The 15717-nt window shown below is 45.8% G+C and overlaps 1 protein-coding gene across 5 annotated transcripts in view; it reads right to left on the reverse strand.

Annotated features, from left to right (window-relative positions):
- NF1 (neurofibromin 1) overlaps window positions 1-15717 on the reverse strand; it is a 73395-nt gene that overhangs the window by 5512 nt on the left and 52166 nt on the right. For 3 of the 5 annotated variants that reach the window (XM_063173803.1, XM_063173801.1, XM_063173798.1), the window contains 22 exons: window positions 15088-15520; window positions 14559-14899; window positions 13643-13845; window positions 13183-13376; window positions 12709-12849; window positions 12220-12499; window positions 10905-11119; window positions 10586-10647; window positions 10346-10460; window positions 9414-9515; window positions 8402-8542; window positions 7948-8074; window positions 7264-7395; window positions 6586-6721; window positions 5674-5831; window positions 4703-4825; window positions 3894-4021; window positions 3338-3438; window positions 2730-2872; window positions 2577-2623; window positions 1744-1960; window positions 660-710 (listed from right to left, as the gene is read on the reverse strand). In XM_063173803.1, coding sequence (XP_063029873.1) covers window positions 660-710; window positions 1744-1960; window positions 2577-2623; window positions 2730-2872; window positions 3338-3438; window positions 3894-4021; window positions 4703-4825; window positions 5674-5831; window positions 6586-6721; window positions 7264-7395; window positions 7948-8074; window positions 8402-8542; window positions 9414-9515; window positions 10346-10460; window positions 10586-10647; window positions 10905-11119; window positions 12220-12499; window positions 12709-12849; window positions 13183-13376; window positions 13643-13845; window positions 14559-14899; window positions 15088-15520 — 3590 coding nt within the window. The remainder of the gene's footprint in view (window positions 1-659; window positions 711-1743; window positions 1961-2576; window positions 2624-2729; window positions 2873-3337; window positions 3439-3893; window positions 4022-4702; window positions 4826-5673; window positions 5832-6585; window positions 6722-7263; window positions 7396-7947; window positions 8075-8401; window positions 8543-9413; window positions 9516-10345; window positions 10461-10585; window positions 10648-10904; window positions 11120-12219; window positions 12500-12708; window positions 12850-13182; window positions 13377-13642; window positions 13846-14558; window positions 14900-15087; window positions 15521-15717) is intronic. The other 2 variants (XM_063173802.1, XM_063173799.1) reach the window with 1 other exon arrangement.

Genomic DNA, 15717 nt, shown 5'->3' on the forward strand with positions numbered 1-15717 from the left:
AGCAAAAATTAGGATGTCTGACAGCAAATAGGTTAGAACAAAGCTCTGTTATTGTAAGTGACATATTCACAATTATGTGCAAGGAATTAATTGGTGTTGGCATTAGTGAGAACAAAGAACACCTTCAACACTCAGCACGGGGACAATGTGAGGGCTCCAGCCAGAGCCTGCACCTTCCTTTCCTGGTGTGGGTGGCAGCACAAAACTCCCAAACTATGCTGAGGACAGGGACAATCCACGGGCATGAGCAAAAAACCCTCTTCTGCAGCTTTCTCTTACTTCTCCACACAAAGCAGAAATGCAGAAGCATGCAGCTCCTGATTTACTGCCCCACTGTCTGCTGCAGTTTAGTCCAAACTAGTGTCTGTTTGCCCATGTGTCCCTGCAGTCAGAGCTGAGTCCTGGCCAACCTAAGGAGCTCACACCAAACAGTTCATTTCAGCTTCACACGTGCAGCAGAGTGATTTCCATATTAAGCATCCCTCTTGTTACCAGATTTATTCTCAAGGCTGTGGGTGACTTTGTCATCCCCCAAAAAATGCACCAGCTTAGCACTTGCTGAAGCCATTCCCGTGTCAGAAACTGCTCCTCATGCCACAGCCCGGCCCTGACGCAGCTCAAGCAGCGTTTCGTGCAAATATGATGAAAGAAGAGAGTACCTGGATGAGGCAGCTGCATGAAAACTGCAGACTTAGAGCAAGGCAGAGAAGCTTCACAGACACAGAATGAAAGAAATAAACATAAGTGAATAATGTCCATGAGACTGGGAAGTGGAGGCAGAGGAACAGAGATGGTGACAGACAAAACATTTATAAACAATGATCCTGCATAGTTGTTTCCAGATGCAAGAAATGAATTTTTCATGTATCTGCAACTTAGTATTTGTAGCCATAATAAAAAAAACTCACTTGGCTGAAAATGTTTCTTTTAACGGAGTGCTGCTGAACACGTGGCCTTCACACTGGTGTTTTAAATTTAATTTCCAAGCAAACAGTGTTCAGAGTGCCAGCAGTGTGCTGTTTCAGACTCACTATTAACCTGAACAAGTTCCCTAGTTCCCAACTCTGTTTGTGGAGACTCTTAACCAGCCTTTGACAAAAGCCATCTGTTTGCACAGCACTTGGAAGGAATGTCTGACGAGTTGGATTAATTCCTTTCTCTCAGCTTGTAAAGGAAGAGGGAATGAAAGTGGGGCAGAAGGAAGGAGGACATTTGCAGAGCAAAATGCTTCTTTCCCTTGCAGAGAGCCCAATCCTGCACCACCACCTCATCCTTGGAAAGGAACTGCTGGAGCTGCCACCGATGCTGTGTTCCAAATGGAAAGATGCTGCCCAGAATGTCCTTCCACACTGACTGCAAGGTATGTTCCCAAAGAAACCCCCCTTCCCAAATAATCCCAACAGCCTTGCCTTGCTCCTGCTCTCCTCTGAACCCTGAACAAACCATCTCAGTGCCTGTGAGCCAGGGATCCCCTGCAGGGCACATGTTCCAATATAGGTGCTGCTGTTCTGATGCCCTTAATTCTCTTCCCTTCACATGGAGTGACCTGGGAGACAATTTTTGTGCTGGATAAAATCCAGGATCTGAATCAACAGGGTAACAGCTCAGGAACAATTTAATATTTGTTTGACTCCACAATGCACCAATGTTTGACACATTAACACATCCAAAGAGCCAAGGAGGCTCCTAAAGCAGGAAATTCCCCATTTCCCCCACCCAGATGGAACCAGAAGAGGCACTGACCTGGGGAGTGCTGGGAAGTGGCAAGTGAGGTCATGGAGTTGGAGAGATTGAGGTTTGCAGTGATGCTGAGCTGGCTCTGCACCGCTGGAGGATACGGAGAGGTGGGGGTCAGGAGAGATTCTTCACTGGTTTCCTCATCAATTCCAGGCAAATAGATGTCAATCAACGCATCCAGGAACTTTACGATGAGTTCTGCATAGTCTGGGATTTGGGTTTGCTGTGGGAGATGGGGGAAAAAAAATTGTTCCTTCCATTGTCAGTTTGAGCTTTGCTCCAGAGCTCACTCTCAAGTCCCTCTGTTTTGCTTGCATATTTTCAAGAGTATTTGATGTATGCGTAAAAACTCATTTGTGGCCTTGTCCAGATCAATCTAACTGTCCACACTGCAGACCAGGTGTCAGTGTGATCTCAGTGTGTGGGAGCCCAGGGCAGGAAAAGGGGCTGCAGAGCCCCTGCCCCAGCCCCACACCTGGGCCACCTCCCTTGGGACGGCTGGACACACGGGCAGTGCTCCACTGGCTCTGCTTCAACACAAAATTCAGCCTCCTGGAATCATCACTCTTACTAAATTAACCCCTACCCTGTCAGATACATGCAATGAACTGACCCTGGGAGCAGGAAAAGCTGCACTCACACACCTGGCTGCTTTTACCCCACTTTGGTAACTTATCTATCACAGCACCTGCTGCAGGCCCAGGGCTGGTTGTAGCCCTGGAGGTGCCCCTGATGCTCTCTCCTCACTCATATGAGGATGATGCTCCTTATGAGCATCTTTGCTGCAGCACCAATGTGCCCAGAAAGGTCAAACAGCCCAGACCCCACAGAGCTCTTACCTTGGAGAAGGGGCCAGCAAACCTCCACAGCCCATTAAATCCAAAACCTGCAACAACAAATGGAACACCACCATGAAAGCCCAGCTCTCACCTGACAGAGAACAGAGTGCTCCTAGTACAGCACTTTTTTTGAAAAAAAGGAAAAATATTTACTCTGTAGATAGGATGTTTGGTATTGGGGTGGAGACTCCTCATGGTACACAACACTCTGCACAATCCCATGAATTGGATTCAACAAGTTTGGGTCCTGGCACAGCGATAAAAGGGTATTGATCTTGGAATCCAATAAATTATGCCTGAGAAAAGGAAAAGTGGCTTAGTTTTTGGTCATTAAATAAAATAAACCTGCAGTTCTCAACTGACTTTAGCAACCAGCACTTCAGGTGGGATTTTTGCCCCAGCAGTGATTTCAGAACACAATTCCCAACTCTGTTCCATGAGGACTCTAACGATGTGCTCAGGTCAGTTTGTGAACACTTGCTCACCTTAACGTCTGACAGCTGGGTTTCCTTTACACATATTCACTCCAGCAAAACTACAACAGGTGTCTAAAGAAACATCCAAAGAGCACCTGCACTAGGCTTCACATCAGATTTGAAACACCTGGGGCACAAATTAAAATCAACCAGCATGGACAGACTGCAGCCTGTAACCTCCATGTAAGCTAGTGCCTTGTAGAGCTAGTGCTTCTGGACCAGAGAGCTCTAAAGAAGAGCCATTGTAAAAGAAGAGTTATTGTAACCACAACTTCAGGTACTCACACAACAGGAAAGACCTTTGGGAAGACAACGCTGGCCTCTGCTAAATACTCGTAGAGGATGCGCTGGTCGAACTCGTCCGTGGTGTATTTCACCAGCGTGGCCTGCCAGGGAAGGAGCTGTTAGTGACCTGTGTGCTTACAGCCTTTGCTGAAAGGGTTCAACATTTCTGACTACCAGAAAGCAGTGCTAGAAAAGATTGATTTATGTCTCTGTTGAGAAACAACAGAACCAGATGGCAACAATTTGTCTTTTGCCAATAAATATATCTCATCACTGTTTTACACAACTGACCGTAGCTGGAGTGGGAACTGCAGTGGTACAGCTGAAGAAAGTGCTATCAGACTGCACCTCTGACTAGTTAATGACTTTTAAACTGGATCATCCTGGGATTCAAATAATGCTCATTTCTTTTAAACTATAATGTATTAATAACCTTTTGTTATACAAAATAGTTTGTCATAAACTCAGGCAGGAAAAACTCCAAGGAACATGTTTGTTTTGCTGGGAGGTAAAAGGACATCAGAAAATAGCAGACAACACACAGAAGAAAGCTTACAAGAACTGTAAGCAGCAGAGCTTGAATTTTTGGGTCAGTCAGAACTTCTTCATCCAGGAGGACGTTTGACTCGGAAACGGAAACTTTCCGGAGGTGTGGGTGCTGCTGTGGTGATATTCTCTGGGTTTCTGCCAGATAAAAAAGAGCAACTCATCCAGAGCAAAAGAAACCCAAAGCAACACAGAATCAGGTTCTGCACACCGAAGTCAGTCATGTGCAAACCTCAGAGCTCGCCGGCCTCGTCACAAAGGTCAAAGCAACGACTGCGCTGGAGTGCAGCAGCACTGCACCACTACATGGGATGTGTTATCAGATGGCAAACAAAAACCCCAATTTCCTCTTCAGTGAAATACAGGCCCAGGGGTGTAAGTACCAAATTAAGGGTCAGGCAGATACAAGAGAAGAACCCTGGTCTTGCATTGCAATTGGGGGTGAGGGCACAGGAAGCAGATGGGGGAGAAGATGAAGAGAGGCATTCCAGGCATCAGCTCACGTTCCATCTCCTGCAGGAATTTGCAGCTGGGGCTTATTAACTTATAGAAGGCCAAATGCTATTTATTTCATTGCACTCTTATATGCAGTCCTTTAGAGCTGCCCCTGATTCTGCACCTGTAAACTGAGCAGCTCCAGTGCAGCTGCCAAAGATATGAAGGCTGCACCCTGCAGAAGCCATTGCTAAGAAAAGTGCTTCTCCCTTACCTTGGAGTAACCTTGGTAAGTAAACACTGAATTTAGAAATAGCCCTTTGTATAGATATACAAAGCGTTTACAATTAGTATTGTTCTTAAAATGTTAGTCCTGTGTCTCACCCATTTCATAATCATTTTCGGCTACTCTCCTCATTTTGGGAGGCGTTGTGATTCCAGATTCCATGTCTTGCCTTTTAGGAGCCTTTGTGTCCGATATCAAATGGTCAAAACTTTTCCTTGTACCTAAAAACAATTTATCAAGCAATTAAAAACATTAAACCTAAATCCATATTCTAACTTTTTCTGATTTTCTGGCCAAGCTACTCCCCTATCTACCATGTGTTGACAGGAATCTGTGGACCTTTTCACCATTTTCAGGAATGGGACAGAAAATACGATCACACCATGCCGCTCTCCATCACAGCTTCCAGAGTGCTTCACAATACACAGGAGGGAGCATGCAATTAGTCAGGGGGGCATGCCATGGACTCCTGGCCCCCACACGGAATACACATGCCAGGACGTGGTTACTGAAAAGGAAGCAGGAAAGGGCTGGAATGAAGGTAATGCCCCTGTTCTTCCACCTGTGTAATGCCAAAGGGCTTCCACAAGTTCTGCAAAGCAACTCAGCTTGTTCCTCTGATACATGAGTTTGTTGTAAACATGATGCACTGAGAAGCCATGAGTACAAATCAGATTGTTTACACACATCTACCATGTTCTGGGACCATCTCCTCCAGCCCCAACCAGAGCACTCAATGGAGCAGCTAAAAATCCACCTCCTGGCTTTGCTGGAAAGGGCTGGGAGCACAAAACTGGCACTAGGCACCTTCGGGAAATGGAATATCTTGTTTTCTCCACTTCAACATGCACATCTTGAGCATCGCTCTTGCTCCCCCCTCATGGCCAAAAGAACTGAGTCCTCTTTAACTGTCCAGTGCCCTGAAATTTGCATTTTGCAGAAACTGCATTTATTCCTCTCAATCAGGAATAAGCCCTTAAAGCCAGAACTAATACAAGAACATTTTTTCTCCAGTAACGCTTCCCAGGGTATTCTGTAGACAGATCAATAAATTAGTTATGTTAATAACCTAGAAGCTTTTTAGTGTTGGCTTGTGAAGGCTGCCCCATGTCCAAGCTCATGGATTTCCGGGTGCGAGGGCTGATCTGTCCCACTGTTGGGTAACTGGCAGCCAGGTGTCTGTCTGACCCCTTGGGGGATGACCAGGGCTGGTGTTCCTTTAGTGTCCTGAAAGTGCAGAGAAATTCAATTAAGAAAATCTTAAAACTATGCTATTTAGGCAGAGGTTTTTCAAGCAGCCAAACTATCCTTTCTTAAACCCATCTTTCCTACCTGGTTAATTTCCCCAAAACACATAACAAGAAATAGCAATTACTTTGCTTGCAAAGATGTCTGGGCTACTGAAAACAAACAATCTGATGTGAATGTGATGCTGAAGGGATAAAAAAATAAAGCCATGAAAAGAACACAAGCAAATCAGCCTATGGGGTAAGATGAAATATATTTTGTCATCAGCCACTCCAATCTCAGTGCTAAAAAGAGAGATCATGAGGGAAGTGCTCCCTGTTGAGGACACAGGCTCTCCTTGGCACTTCCAGTTGATTTCCTGGCTGATCTCTCTGGCTGCACACAGGCTGTAACAAGGTGTCAAGGTTTCCCAGTGGGACAGACAGCTCCATGCCCTGGAGCTCTTAAAAGGACAAACAAAATGTTCCTCTAAAATATAAATAAGATTAAATCAGGTCTCGTAGAGAGATTTTAGCAAAAGGTTTAACAGCCTCCAGAGCAGTTAAGCTCTGAAAATTAAATCTGCATGAATTGCACATCCAAATTTCTGTGACTCCTGACCCCAGTGTAAGGAGAAATTGCTCAGGAGCCACCACAGCCCAAGGACTCAGCGCTATCAGTGGGGCTTAGCTCACTCACTACAGGAACCAGGCTTTGCAATGTGGGTAACTGATCTAAAAGTGAGACAACCAACCTATAGCTAGTGTCACTGTGATGGATGGGGAATGTGTCCATGGGAACATTTTCCATTGACACGTCTGTCAGCAAGAGAGACTTCCTGTGCTTGAGGCTGCAGCGGCTCCGCACCTCCTCCGACACCGTCAGCAGGGCTGCAAACACACAGCAAGGCAAGGCAAGGCAAGGGAAGCTTTCACAGCAGAACACAGTCAACAGTGAAACAATATTCCAGCCTTCTGCATTTCTTACAGGCATCAGTGTACCTTTACACCAACACCACTGAGCTGCAGCTACACCTTAGGGAATGTACAGATTAAAACCAGATAATTTAAAAAGAATTCTGTTTCCCATCCAGTTACAATGACAAGATTTACAAATTTGCCCTCACATGGTCACAATTTCTGTGTCCAGACCACTGGAAACTTGAAGGCTGTCAGGCATACACTGGATTATTTACACCAAGAAACCTCCAGCCTCCCTGAAGAAGTGCCAAAGCTGTAGAGGATGTGCTATGCTGGCAAAGCCCTCAGCCCCCAAAAAACCTTCCCAATGTGCCCACCCTGACCACACTCCTGTCCACCAGTTACAAGTTTTCTTTGTGCTGTACAATTTTAACAAGCTGAACCTGAAGGAATCCCACAATAACCAGTCCTTTTCAGTCAGCTCAGACTGGAAAGGAGGTTTGGTTCATTACCTGCCAGGTAAGCCACGCTCTGGGTGTTCACCTCGAACTTGTCACAGTTCCTGTGTTTGTTAACCAGAGCAAGGAGTGTGTGCAAAATCCTCACTGTTCTTGCTACAGTGGTAGGGGAAGGATGCCTGTACCCTAAGAAACAAAAGATTGTATTTAACTTCTGAATCCATATTTATGAAGCACTAATATTTTGAAGGCATTTATAAATATTTTCCAGCACGTTCTCAGACATTCTATGTCAAGGGTAAGAGAGCACAGTGCTACTAGAAATGGCACATTTAAGACTAATTCTTTTTACCCCTCCCTCAAAACTGCATAATGTCAAATGTCTGTGCATACATTATATCTGTTATCTCACAAATCAGTCTTCTATAAATCCCGGTGAGCCTGAGCACAGGCAAACAGGGAGAGATATTCTTGGAGGAAGAAGTAAAAGACTGCAGCAAATGAAGCTCTGCACCCTGTGACAGTTAAGAACTTTTAGCAGCAGCACTAAAGACCTTCACAGGAGACATATAAAGTAAAACTGGTGAAGTCCTTTAATCCAAGAGTGTTTAATTCTGTACCTACTCTGTAATCCAAGTTTCTCAAAATCCATCACCCAATGTGGCCCATTTATCTCTTGACTTGTTTATATTCCTGAAGTATGAGCCATCTCAAACAAAGAGCATTATGCACTCTTACCTTTCAGGAGATGTCCCACTAGTGCAAAGTTAAAGTTGGAGTTGAAATTTAGCCCAACAAAATGATCCATCTGTTTGCAGTGCCATTCGAGTGGTCTCCTGATCTCCATGAACACTTCTTCTGGGCTCTGACCCACAAAAACAAAATACAAGAGCACCTTAGTTGAAGTTACTCAGGACATGTCAAGTTTGTTGGGTTTTTTGTTTAAGTGGCAGAACAGTTCTTTCAGAGGCTACAGGAAAATATCAAACACTTTCTCACAGATCACATCTGGACATTTCTGTTCCAGTTTCCAACCGAGTAATGACAACTTCTCTCCACACCTTTATCTGTGGATATCACTCGAGTGTAATACTTTCTAATGCAAATTCAGGTTTAGTTCACAAGGACAAAGCTGGGTTTTTCCCCTTTTCTGCAGCTCTGGTGGCTGCAGGAGCGCAGGCTGTGGGCTCACCTTGTCGTTGAACACGCGCAGGCTGTCCAGGGTGTGCAGGTTCTGCTCCAGCAGGGCTGTCCCTGCCGAGTACAGGTTCACCTCATCCAGCTGCAGCACGGCCATGGCCACCCAGAACAGAGCCTTGTGCATAGGGGAGTCCTGCAGGGAGAGAAAGAGCCACCACTGCCCCTTAGAGCCAGTTCCTGCAGGTGAAGGAACAACCAGGATGGAGGGCAGGGTTTGTCCCCCTTGTAGCAGGTTTTGTCTCAGCCACACCCATTCCAAGGGAACAGATGCTCACGTGGACCTGTTAATGCACTTCACAGGTGAACAGAAGAAAGAAAATGAATTTCAAGCCTTGTTTGCAACTCCCAAGCCATTCCTGCTCACCTCCATCCCTTCCTTGCTCAGTGTCAGACCCACCCTGCCCTGCACCAGCCTGAGCAGAAATGGGTCTGTGGTTCTCCATCTGAACATGGACTGCAGCTCTGCACACAGCACTGGCCAAGCACTTCCTCCTCAACACCAGAACCACACACAGGAGGAACTGGCACTGAGCACACGCTGGGTGCCCTGAGCAGAGCTGTTTGCAGAGCAAGTTTCACTCACACCAGGAGCTGATTGTCCCTGCAGTGCCCCCGAGTGCTCTGAGGCAGAGCCCGGCAGTGACCCAGGCTGGCTGAAGGAGCAGCCCCCACACGTGGCCGTTCCCCTGGCGTGCAGGGCAGCAGCACTCACAGCTCAAGCTGCACTGGGGCCTGTGGGAGGAACGGGCACAGCCTGGGCACAGCCTTTGCCCAACTGCCAGGGCCCCGCTCCGGGAACAGAACAGAACATTCCCAGCATTTCTCAAGCTTTTGCACTGGTCCCACAATCTGCCACACTTCCCATATGTGCTCCTTCCACGCATGAATCACAGTGAAGTGAGAACTTCAGAATCCCCAACATTTAACTTGTATTTCTGAGATCATACCCATAATCACAATTAACAAAATACATTCTCTGTTTATTCAAAAGGGTGGTGATTTACCTTGTTAAGAAGAGGCTGCAGCTTGGTGAGGGCTATAACTGTGGCTTCTATTAGAACTTGGCTATTATAATTATCAGGGCCTTTTAAACAGCTCTCAAGTCCCTGTTTGAAAAAAGAGAGTAATTAAAAATACAACCATAATTACATTTTGCTTTGTAAAAAGAAGATCAAAGATCTGCACAATAACTGTTTTTCTCAATTACTTACAAAGCCTGAGTTCATTTTAAACCAACTCTCAAGAAGTTTTCCAAATGGAGATTTAGACAGCAGAAATAAATGTATGACTGCACAATGTACCCCAACAGTCAGGCTGCAGGGGGTTGTAAGAGCTGTAGAAAAGCTCTTTTATCATTTAGACACTATTCAATCAAAGTTTGTGTCTATAAAACTCTAATGAAATGCTTAAAGGACACATATTTAGTACATTTTTAACCTGCTGTGGAACACAACCTGCTTTAGAATGATGGAACATCATTGTCAGGCCAGGCACCTGCTTCAAAGTTTTCTGATATAAATCAGCTCTTTACTATATTTACCTACCACACATGAGGTCATTCACTTCCTTTAAGAAAAAGGAAGCTATGCATCATGTGCATGCTGATAAATGCCAACAGAAAATTTCTCATTTATTCAAATACTGACTGCTGGATCTACCTGTGTCAAGAGTTTTAAACTCAATACTGAGACCTACTGATACTCTAGAAATCACAGCAGTGATGGAACTCATTCAATTTAAATTCAGAAGCCACCAAATCCATTTAAAATCAGAAGCCTGACCTACAGAAAGTGTATTTCCAATCAGTTCTACACAAGAATATGCTAGAAAAAAAACATCTATCCTAAAATTATGCCAGATTCTATATTTGATGGGAAAATAAAGCTAAAAATAGCTACTTTATGAGTCACAAAGGAAAAGAGACAGACCCATATACCTTGCTGAGAATTCGGATTATTTGTTTTATTTGTCCATGAGACACTCGTTTACTTATACAGCCAAAGACAACCAATGCTCTTGGCTGCAGGGAGGGGTTATACTGGAATGCAAACCTGTGAAGAAACAGAGCACATTGCGTTAAACAACACATATACAACAAAATACACATAACAAAAAGATGAGAACTCTGGGTGTACTGCACAGGCAGGGAGGGTTCAGGGTTTGAAGTCTGACTTACTTTTGAGCTAGTTCAGTCCACTGGTCCAGCCACTTGCATGTTGGAATATCCCTCATACAAGCCTAAAGAGAATTAGACTATTTGAATAGATGTAACGTGGAGAAAATGTATTTGTACAACTGGGAATGTGCAGAGGTTTGGCTCTCAGAAATCAGCTGTTAACTTTCAGCAGGGAGGAGGCACATCCCCTGCCCCGGCTGCCTGTCCCTCAGGGCCCACCCCTGTCCCCACACACCTCCATGATCTCCAGCAGGGCCCTGTCCCTCAGGGCTCCCCCGTGTCCCTCAGGGCCCACCCCTGTCCCCACATCCCCACACACCTCCATGATCTCCAGCAGGGCCTCGGTGACCGTCTCCAGCGAGGTGAGGGCGAAGGTCTCTCGCTCGTAGGAGCCGGGCGAGAAGGAGCGGTCGCGGTAGCTGGAGCGGAACGCGATCACCGCCGCCGACTTCACTTTGCTGATCCCAAACAGCAAATAAAACTTGGGCAGGGAGAACTCGGTCAAGCTCAGCCTTAAAACTTGCTTGGTCTCCTCTGTAGAACAAAGTTGCACATTTTATATTGACTCCAGGGACATTCAAATGCACATTTCCCCCCAGGGACACAGCCAAGGTCCCTGTGCCCATTCCAGCACCACTCCCTTGGCCACTGCCCCGGGTCAGGCACAGCAGCTCTGCTCTCCTGCCCTGACTGCTGAGACCAGCCACGAGGACTGGATTCTAGAGACTCTACAGAGCAACTTGTGTAAAGAGGTGGCTCTATCTGTTCTCCTCACAGTGATTCATTCAGAAAATGGAAACCCAGAGTGTTCCTGCTCTGAAATACCGACTTAACTGGAAGTTCAAACTGCAGCAGACTCTGCTTTTGGCTCTGGCACTCACATGAAGAAATACAGTTAAAGCAGAAGAAAATGATGGCCCTGCTCTGGCACTGACTATCTGTACAGTTCTGACCTTTCAGTTGATTTCAGTGTACTTCATACCCACTGTGTGAGCAGGAGGCTCAGCACCCTGTGCATGAGAGCACAGACACACAGACACCTCTGTGTGTGTGTGTGTGCACACTCCCTGCTGATATCTACAGACAAAATGAGAGACTATAAAAAAAAAGACAAGATCACATAAACTTTGAATTTTTCTTCTGCACAAAATTCAGCCTGGTTTCACATTGTGCTGCTTCTGGGCTAAGAAGAGCCAAATTGCCAATATCAATTATTTTAGGACTGCTAAAATACAGCAGTAGATAAAATACCTGTTTTAACACTCTAAGTTCACAATTCCCTTATGTAATTGGTATTTTTGTTACTATGTTATGCAACCCTTCACAAGATGTACATGAGCCAGTTTTAGCACAGATGTATTTTCTCCTTTGCCTTACCAGAAAATCACTGGTACTTCTCTTTTTCTAAAACCCATTATACAAACAATTTACACTATGCACCTGCTCTAAGTAGGATATTTTTTAATTCCATACTCATTTCTTGTTGATCATATCCTCATTCTGATTTGTATTCATGCTGAACTACAACCCACTTTTTTCAAACTCTCAGAATAGTTTGCAGAGAAAGACAACTCAAATATTTGTTAAACAAATTAAGGAGCAATCAGCTTCATTGAAAATCCAAAAAAGCTCACCACTGAAGTGGAGCTGTGAACAAGTGCAAAGAGAGTGAATGATGTTGATGACGAGCCCGTGAGTGGAAGCTCTGAGGGAAAGGGGCCCCGTGGCCACCAGCAGAGTCACCACGTGGAAGAGGTAGGGCAGATGTGCAGCCACGTCCAGGGAGTTGTTGAAGGAGAGCATGAGCATGTACCGAGCCAGAATGGCAATGTCATCCCACATCAGGTGCTGCTCCAGCGTGGGTGTGGGGGACAGACAGGTCTTGTCAATGATTTTACACATCCTCCCAATCACCTGAAAAGAGAGCAACCATTCTGTTCTACTCAAACAGGAGCACAGCTCAGAATTTCAATAAAAACGATCATCACTCTACTGCTTGGAATCTATTTTATCATGGCTTCTGCATTGTTGCCTGTCCTGAGTTACCAGAAAGCATCTCAGTGTCACATTAGTAAATAACTAGAAATTCTCTAAAAGGAAATGAAGGCAAAGAGAGAACTCACTTTGCTTGACACCAGTTTGACATTGCCAGAAGCCAGTGCTACAGCTGTGTCTGCCATCACCTCAGCTTTGATGGAGCCCAAGCCCCCCGTGGCACTGGTTTTGATGAAACTGTCCAACACTACATCCAGGAGATCTGTTATCTGACAGAGAAAAAGAGTCAGATTAACTTGACTTTTGCACCGTGAACGACCCTTTGAACAGCAGTAATTCATTTCTTTAGCTGAAGATGCACAACTATCACAAACTGAACCATCCATGTTAGGGACTCGTTACCCTTCTGGCAAAAAGCCCCATGTAAATTTTAGAAGCATAAAGCTGAATTCCATTAGGTTTTACTACCAGTGATTCAGAACTAGAAACTAAATTTAGCACTATTTTTATTTCATTTTCCACTTTAACTCTTTATAAAATGCTGACCAGGAAGAAGAAACCTGATGTGAAGTGTTTGTTTAGAGAGGATGCAGAAGCAGTACCTGTCCCAGGCTGCCCCATATCTTGGCCTGAATGGAAGGGTACATCTGCTTCTCGTTGATGGTCATGGTGATGAGCTTGTCCAGGATGGCGGTGACGCGCTGGCGCTTGGCGTCGTCGTTGTGCTTGCAGAAGCGCACCAGGTTGGACAGCCAGGGGGTCATGTACTCCAGGCACAGGTGCTTCAGCTCAATGCCTGCAACAAAACGCTCATCACACACGGCCAGCACTGTCCCCCTTCATAAATAACTCCTCCTTCCAGTTTTAGTGCCTGAAACAATTACTGTCCCAGCTGAGCAAAGAACACTGGGCCAACAGAGAGCCTTCAAAGAGGCATGGCAAAAGGAGAGAGCAACAGAGCCAGTGAGGAAGCTCAGTTGACTAAGCTAGATCTAAAATCCTTTTAGAGATTAGTATCTTTTCAAATTAATGGATGGCACTAACCATACTGGAGCTACTTACTGGATTTGCTAAATCCTGAAATACACTCCTCCAAGAACTCCAAGGTGAGGTGTGGCTCATTTGCTGCAAGAGTCTTACTGATAGATACAATAAATAGTGTGTTGTTGGCAGGAATACACAGACCTGAAGTTTCCAGTAACTGGCCCTCAATCTTTAAATTAAAGGTACAGGTTAAGGCACATAGAAGATTATAGGCAGCAGACCTGTAACAAAGCAAACAATGTGATTTGTAAGAGCTTTCTTGTACTTCTGAACATATACATATTATACATCACAGTACTGACATTTCAAAATCAATTCAGTGCTGCTATAGTAGAAATTACATCTAAATTCCCAAACGTTTTCCCCTGGACAGGCTACAATTTGCAGCAAAAAAGAACTTCCCTTGGAGAAATAGAAGAAATGATTCCTCCACTTGCTCTGAACAATTGCTGATAAGGTGACAGAGTATGTTTGAAGGGCTTTGTATTGGGTTTCCCAGAACACCATGGAGTTCCAGGAAATTCTAAATCTCTCCAGGTGTACCTAAGCTGCTGGGAGAGAGCCTGCCCAAAGCCCAGGGGTGCCCCTGCTCAGCCCCAAGCCTGGGAGAGCCTGTTCTGACACAAATCACAAGCTGCTCTAAGGGGTACAGCTCCCACGCTCTTAAACACAAAGCTCAACACCATGGAAATGGTATGTACCAATAAACACAGAGTGCAAAGCAAACTACTGCTTCTCATAAAGAGAAATTAAGTTTCCTTCACGCCTTCACTTCCCCTGACAGTGTGTGCCCTTCTTCACTCACAGGAACTCAATCTTTATTTACTGAGAACTGCATTGTATGGAGCTGTGGTTTTGCTCAAGAGGCTCCCTAGCAGTGGAGCAGCCTGAGGAGCCCCTGAGGAGCAGAGGAGCAGCAGAGCAGAGCTGTTACCGCAGGCTGGGGTCGGAGCTGCCCAGGTTGAGCAGGGCGATGTTGAGCAGCGTCCCGGGCACGTCCTTGGGGCGGATCTTGGTGTGCTGGGGGATGGAGTCGGGCTGCGACAGCTCCCAGCGCGTGCGGATGTGGATGATGGACCTGACGATGGCCTCGCACTCCTGGTGCATGAAGGTCAGTGGGGTGCCCTGGTTGGCAATGGTCAGGGTGAACTGGTTCTCATCCACCAGGCAGATCTCCTCGATCTCAGAGGCGTAGTAGATGTCGTTGAGGAACACGGTCTGGCCCAGCACCCGCGTGCGCTCCGCCGACGTCACCTGCACCGCGGTCGAGCCAACCTTGGGGACACAACAGAAAACTGCTGCAGCACCTCTGGGTAATCACACAGAGAAAACACTCACACTCCTACTTTTAGCAAAGATGAATGTATGAAATTTTGTATGTACGAATTAAGAGACAGTAAAATCATATTCCAATCCCTAAACAAAGATAACAGATCATTAGGAACAGCATTAAAAGCACTTACTTTAATAGAAACTTTGGTGTCTTTATGAGCCAGTTTGAGAGCATTGTGAAACACTTTCAAGTCCTCCTCCAAAGCCAAGGTAGCTGCTGGGAGTTTCTGCTGGTCGTGTTCGATGTGCTCTGCCAGCTTCCCTGGAGAGTCTATGAAAACAAGCCTTTTGCTCCCTTTCAAACCTGTCAAGAGCCTTTCATGGTATTTGGTGTATTCTCTGACCCAAGAGTTACAGTTATAAATAAAAACTGCTGCAACATTTTCATAAGCAAAGCCTGGAAAAACTACAAACCATTTAGAAAGAAAGTCTGTTTTAAAGCGATTACTGGGGCCAGCGTGTGTGAGGTCCACCACAATTTCATATGGCTTTGCATAGTATGGCTTCAGGGTCAGCAGCACGTGGTAGATCAGCAAATCCCCGTTGATCTGACCAGTCTTGAACCTGCAAGACAGAACAGACACGGCTGGGTCATGCTTGAGGCCCGCAGCACAAACCCCGAGTGCCCAGGCACACCAAGAGCAGCCCAGTCCTGCCCCGAGGCAGACTGACCCTTGTGCCAGTCCTGCAAACAGGGACACCACACCGGCCTCAGGCACTGCCTCGTGCTCTGGCCACGTTTAGTGCCCACGATGAGGGGG

Source organism: Melospiza melodia, chromosome 21 (genome assembly GCF_035770615.1).
Source record: "Melospiza melodia melodia isolate bMelMel2 chromosome 21, bMelMel2.pri, whole genome shotgun sequence".
Lineage (NCBI taxonomy): Eukaryota > Metazoa > Chordata > Aves > Passeriformes > Passerellidae > Melospiza > Melospiza melodia.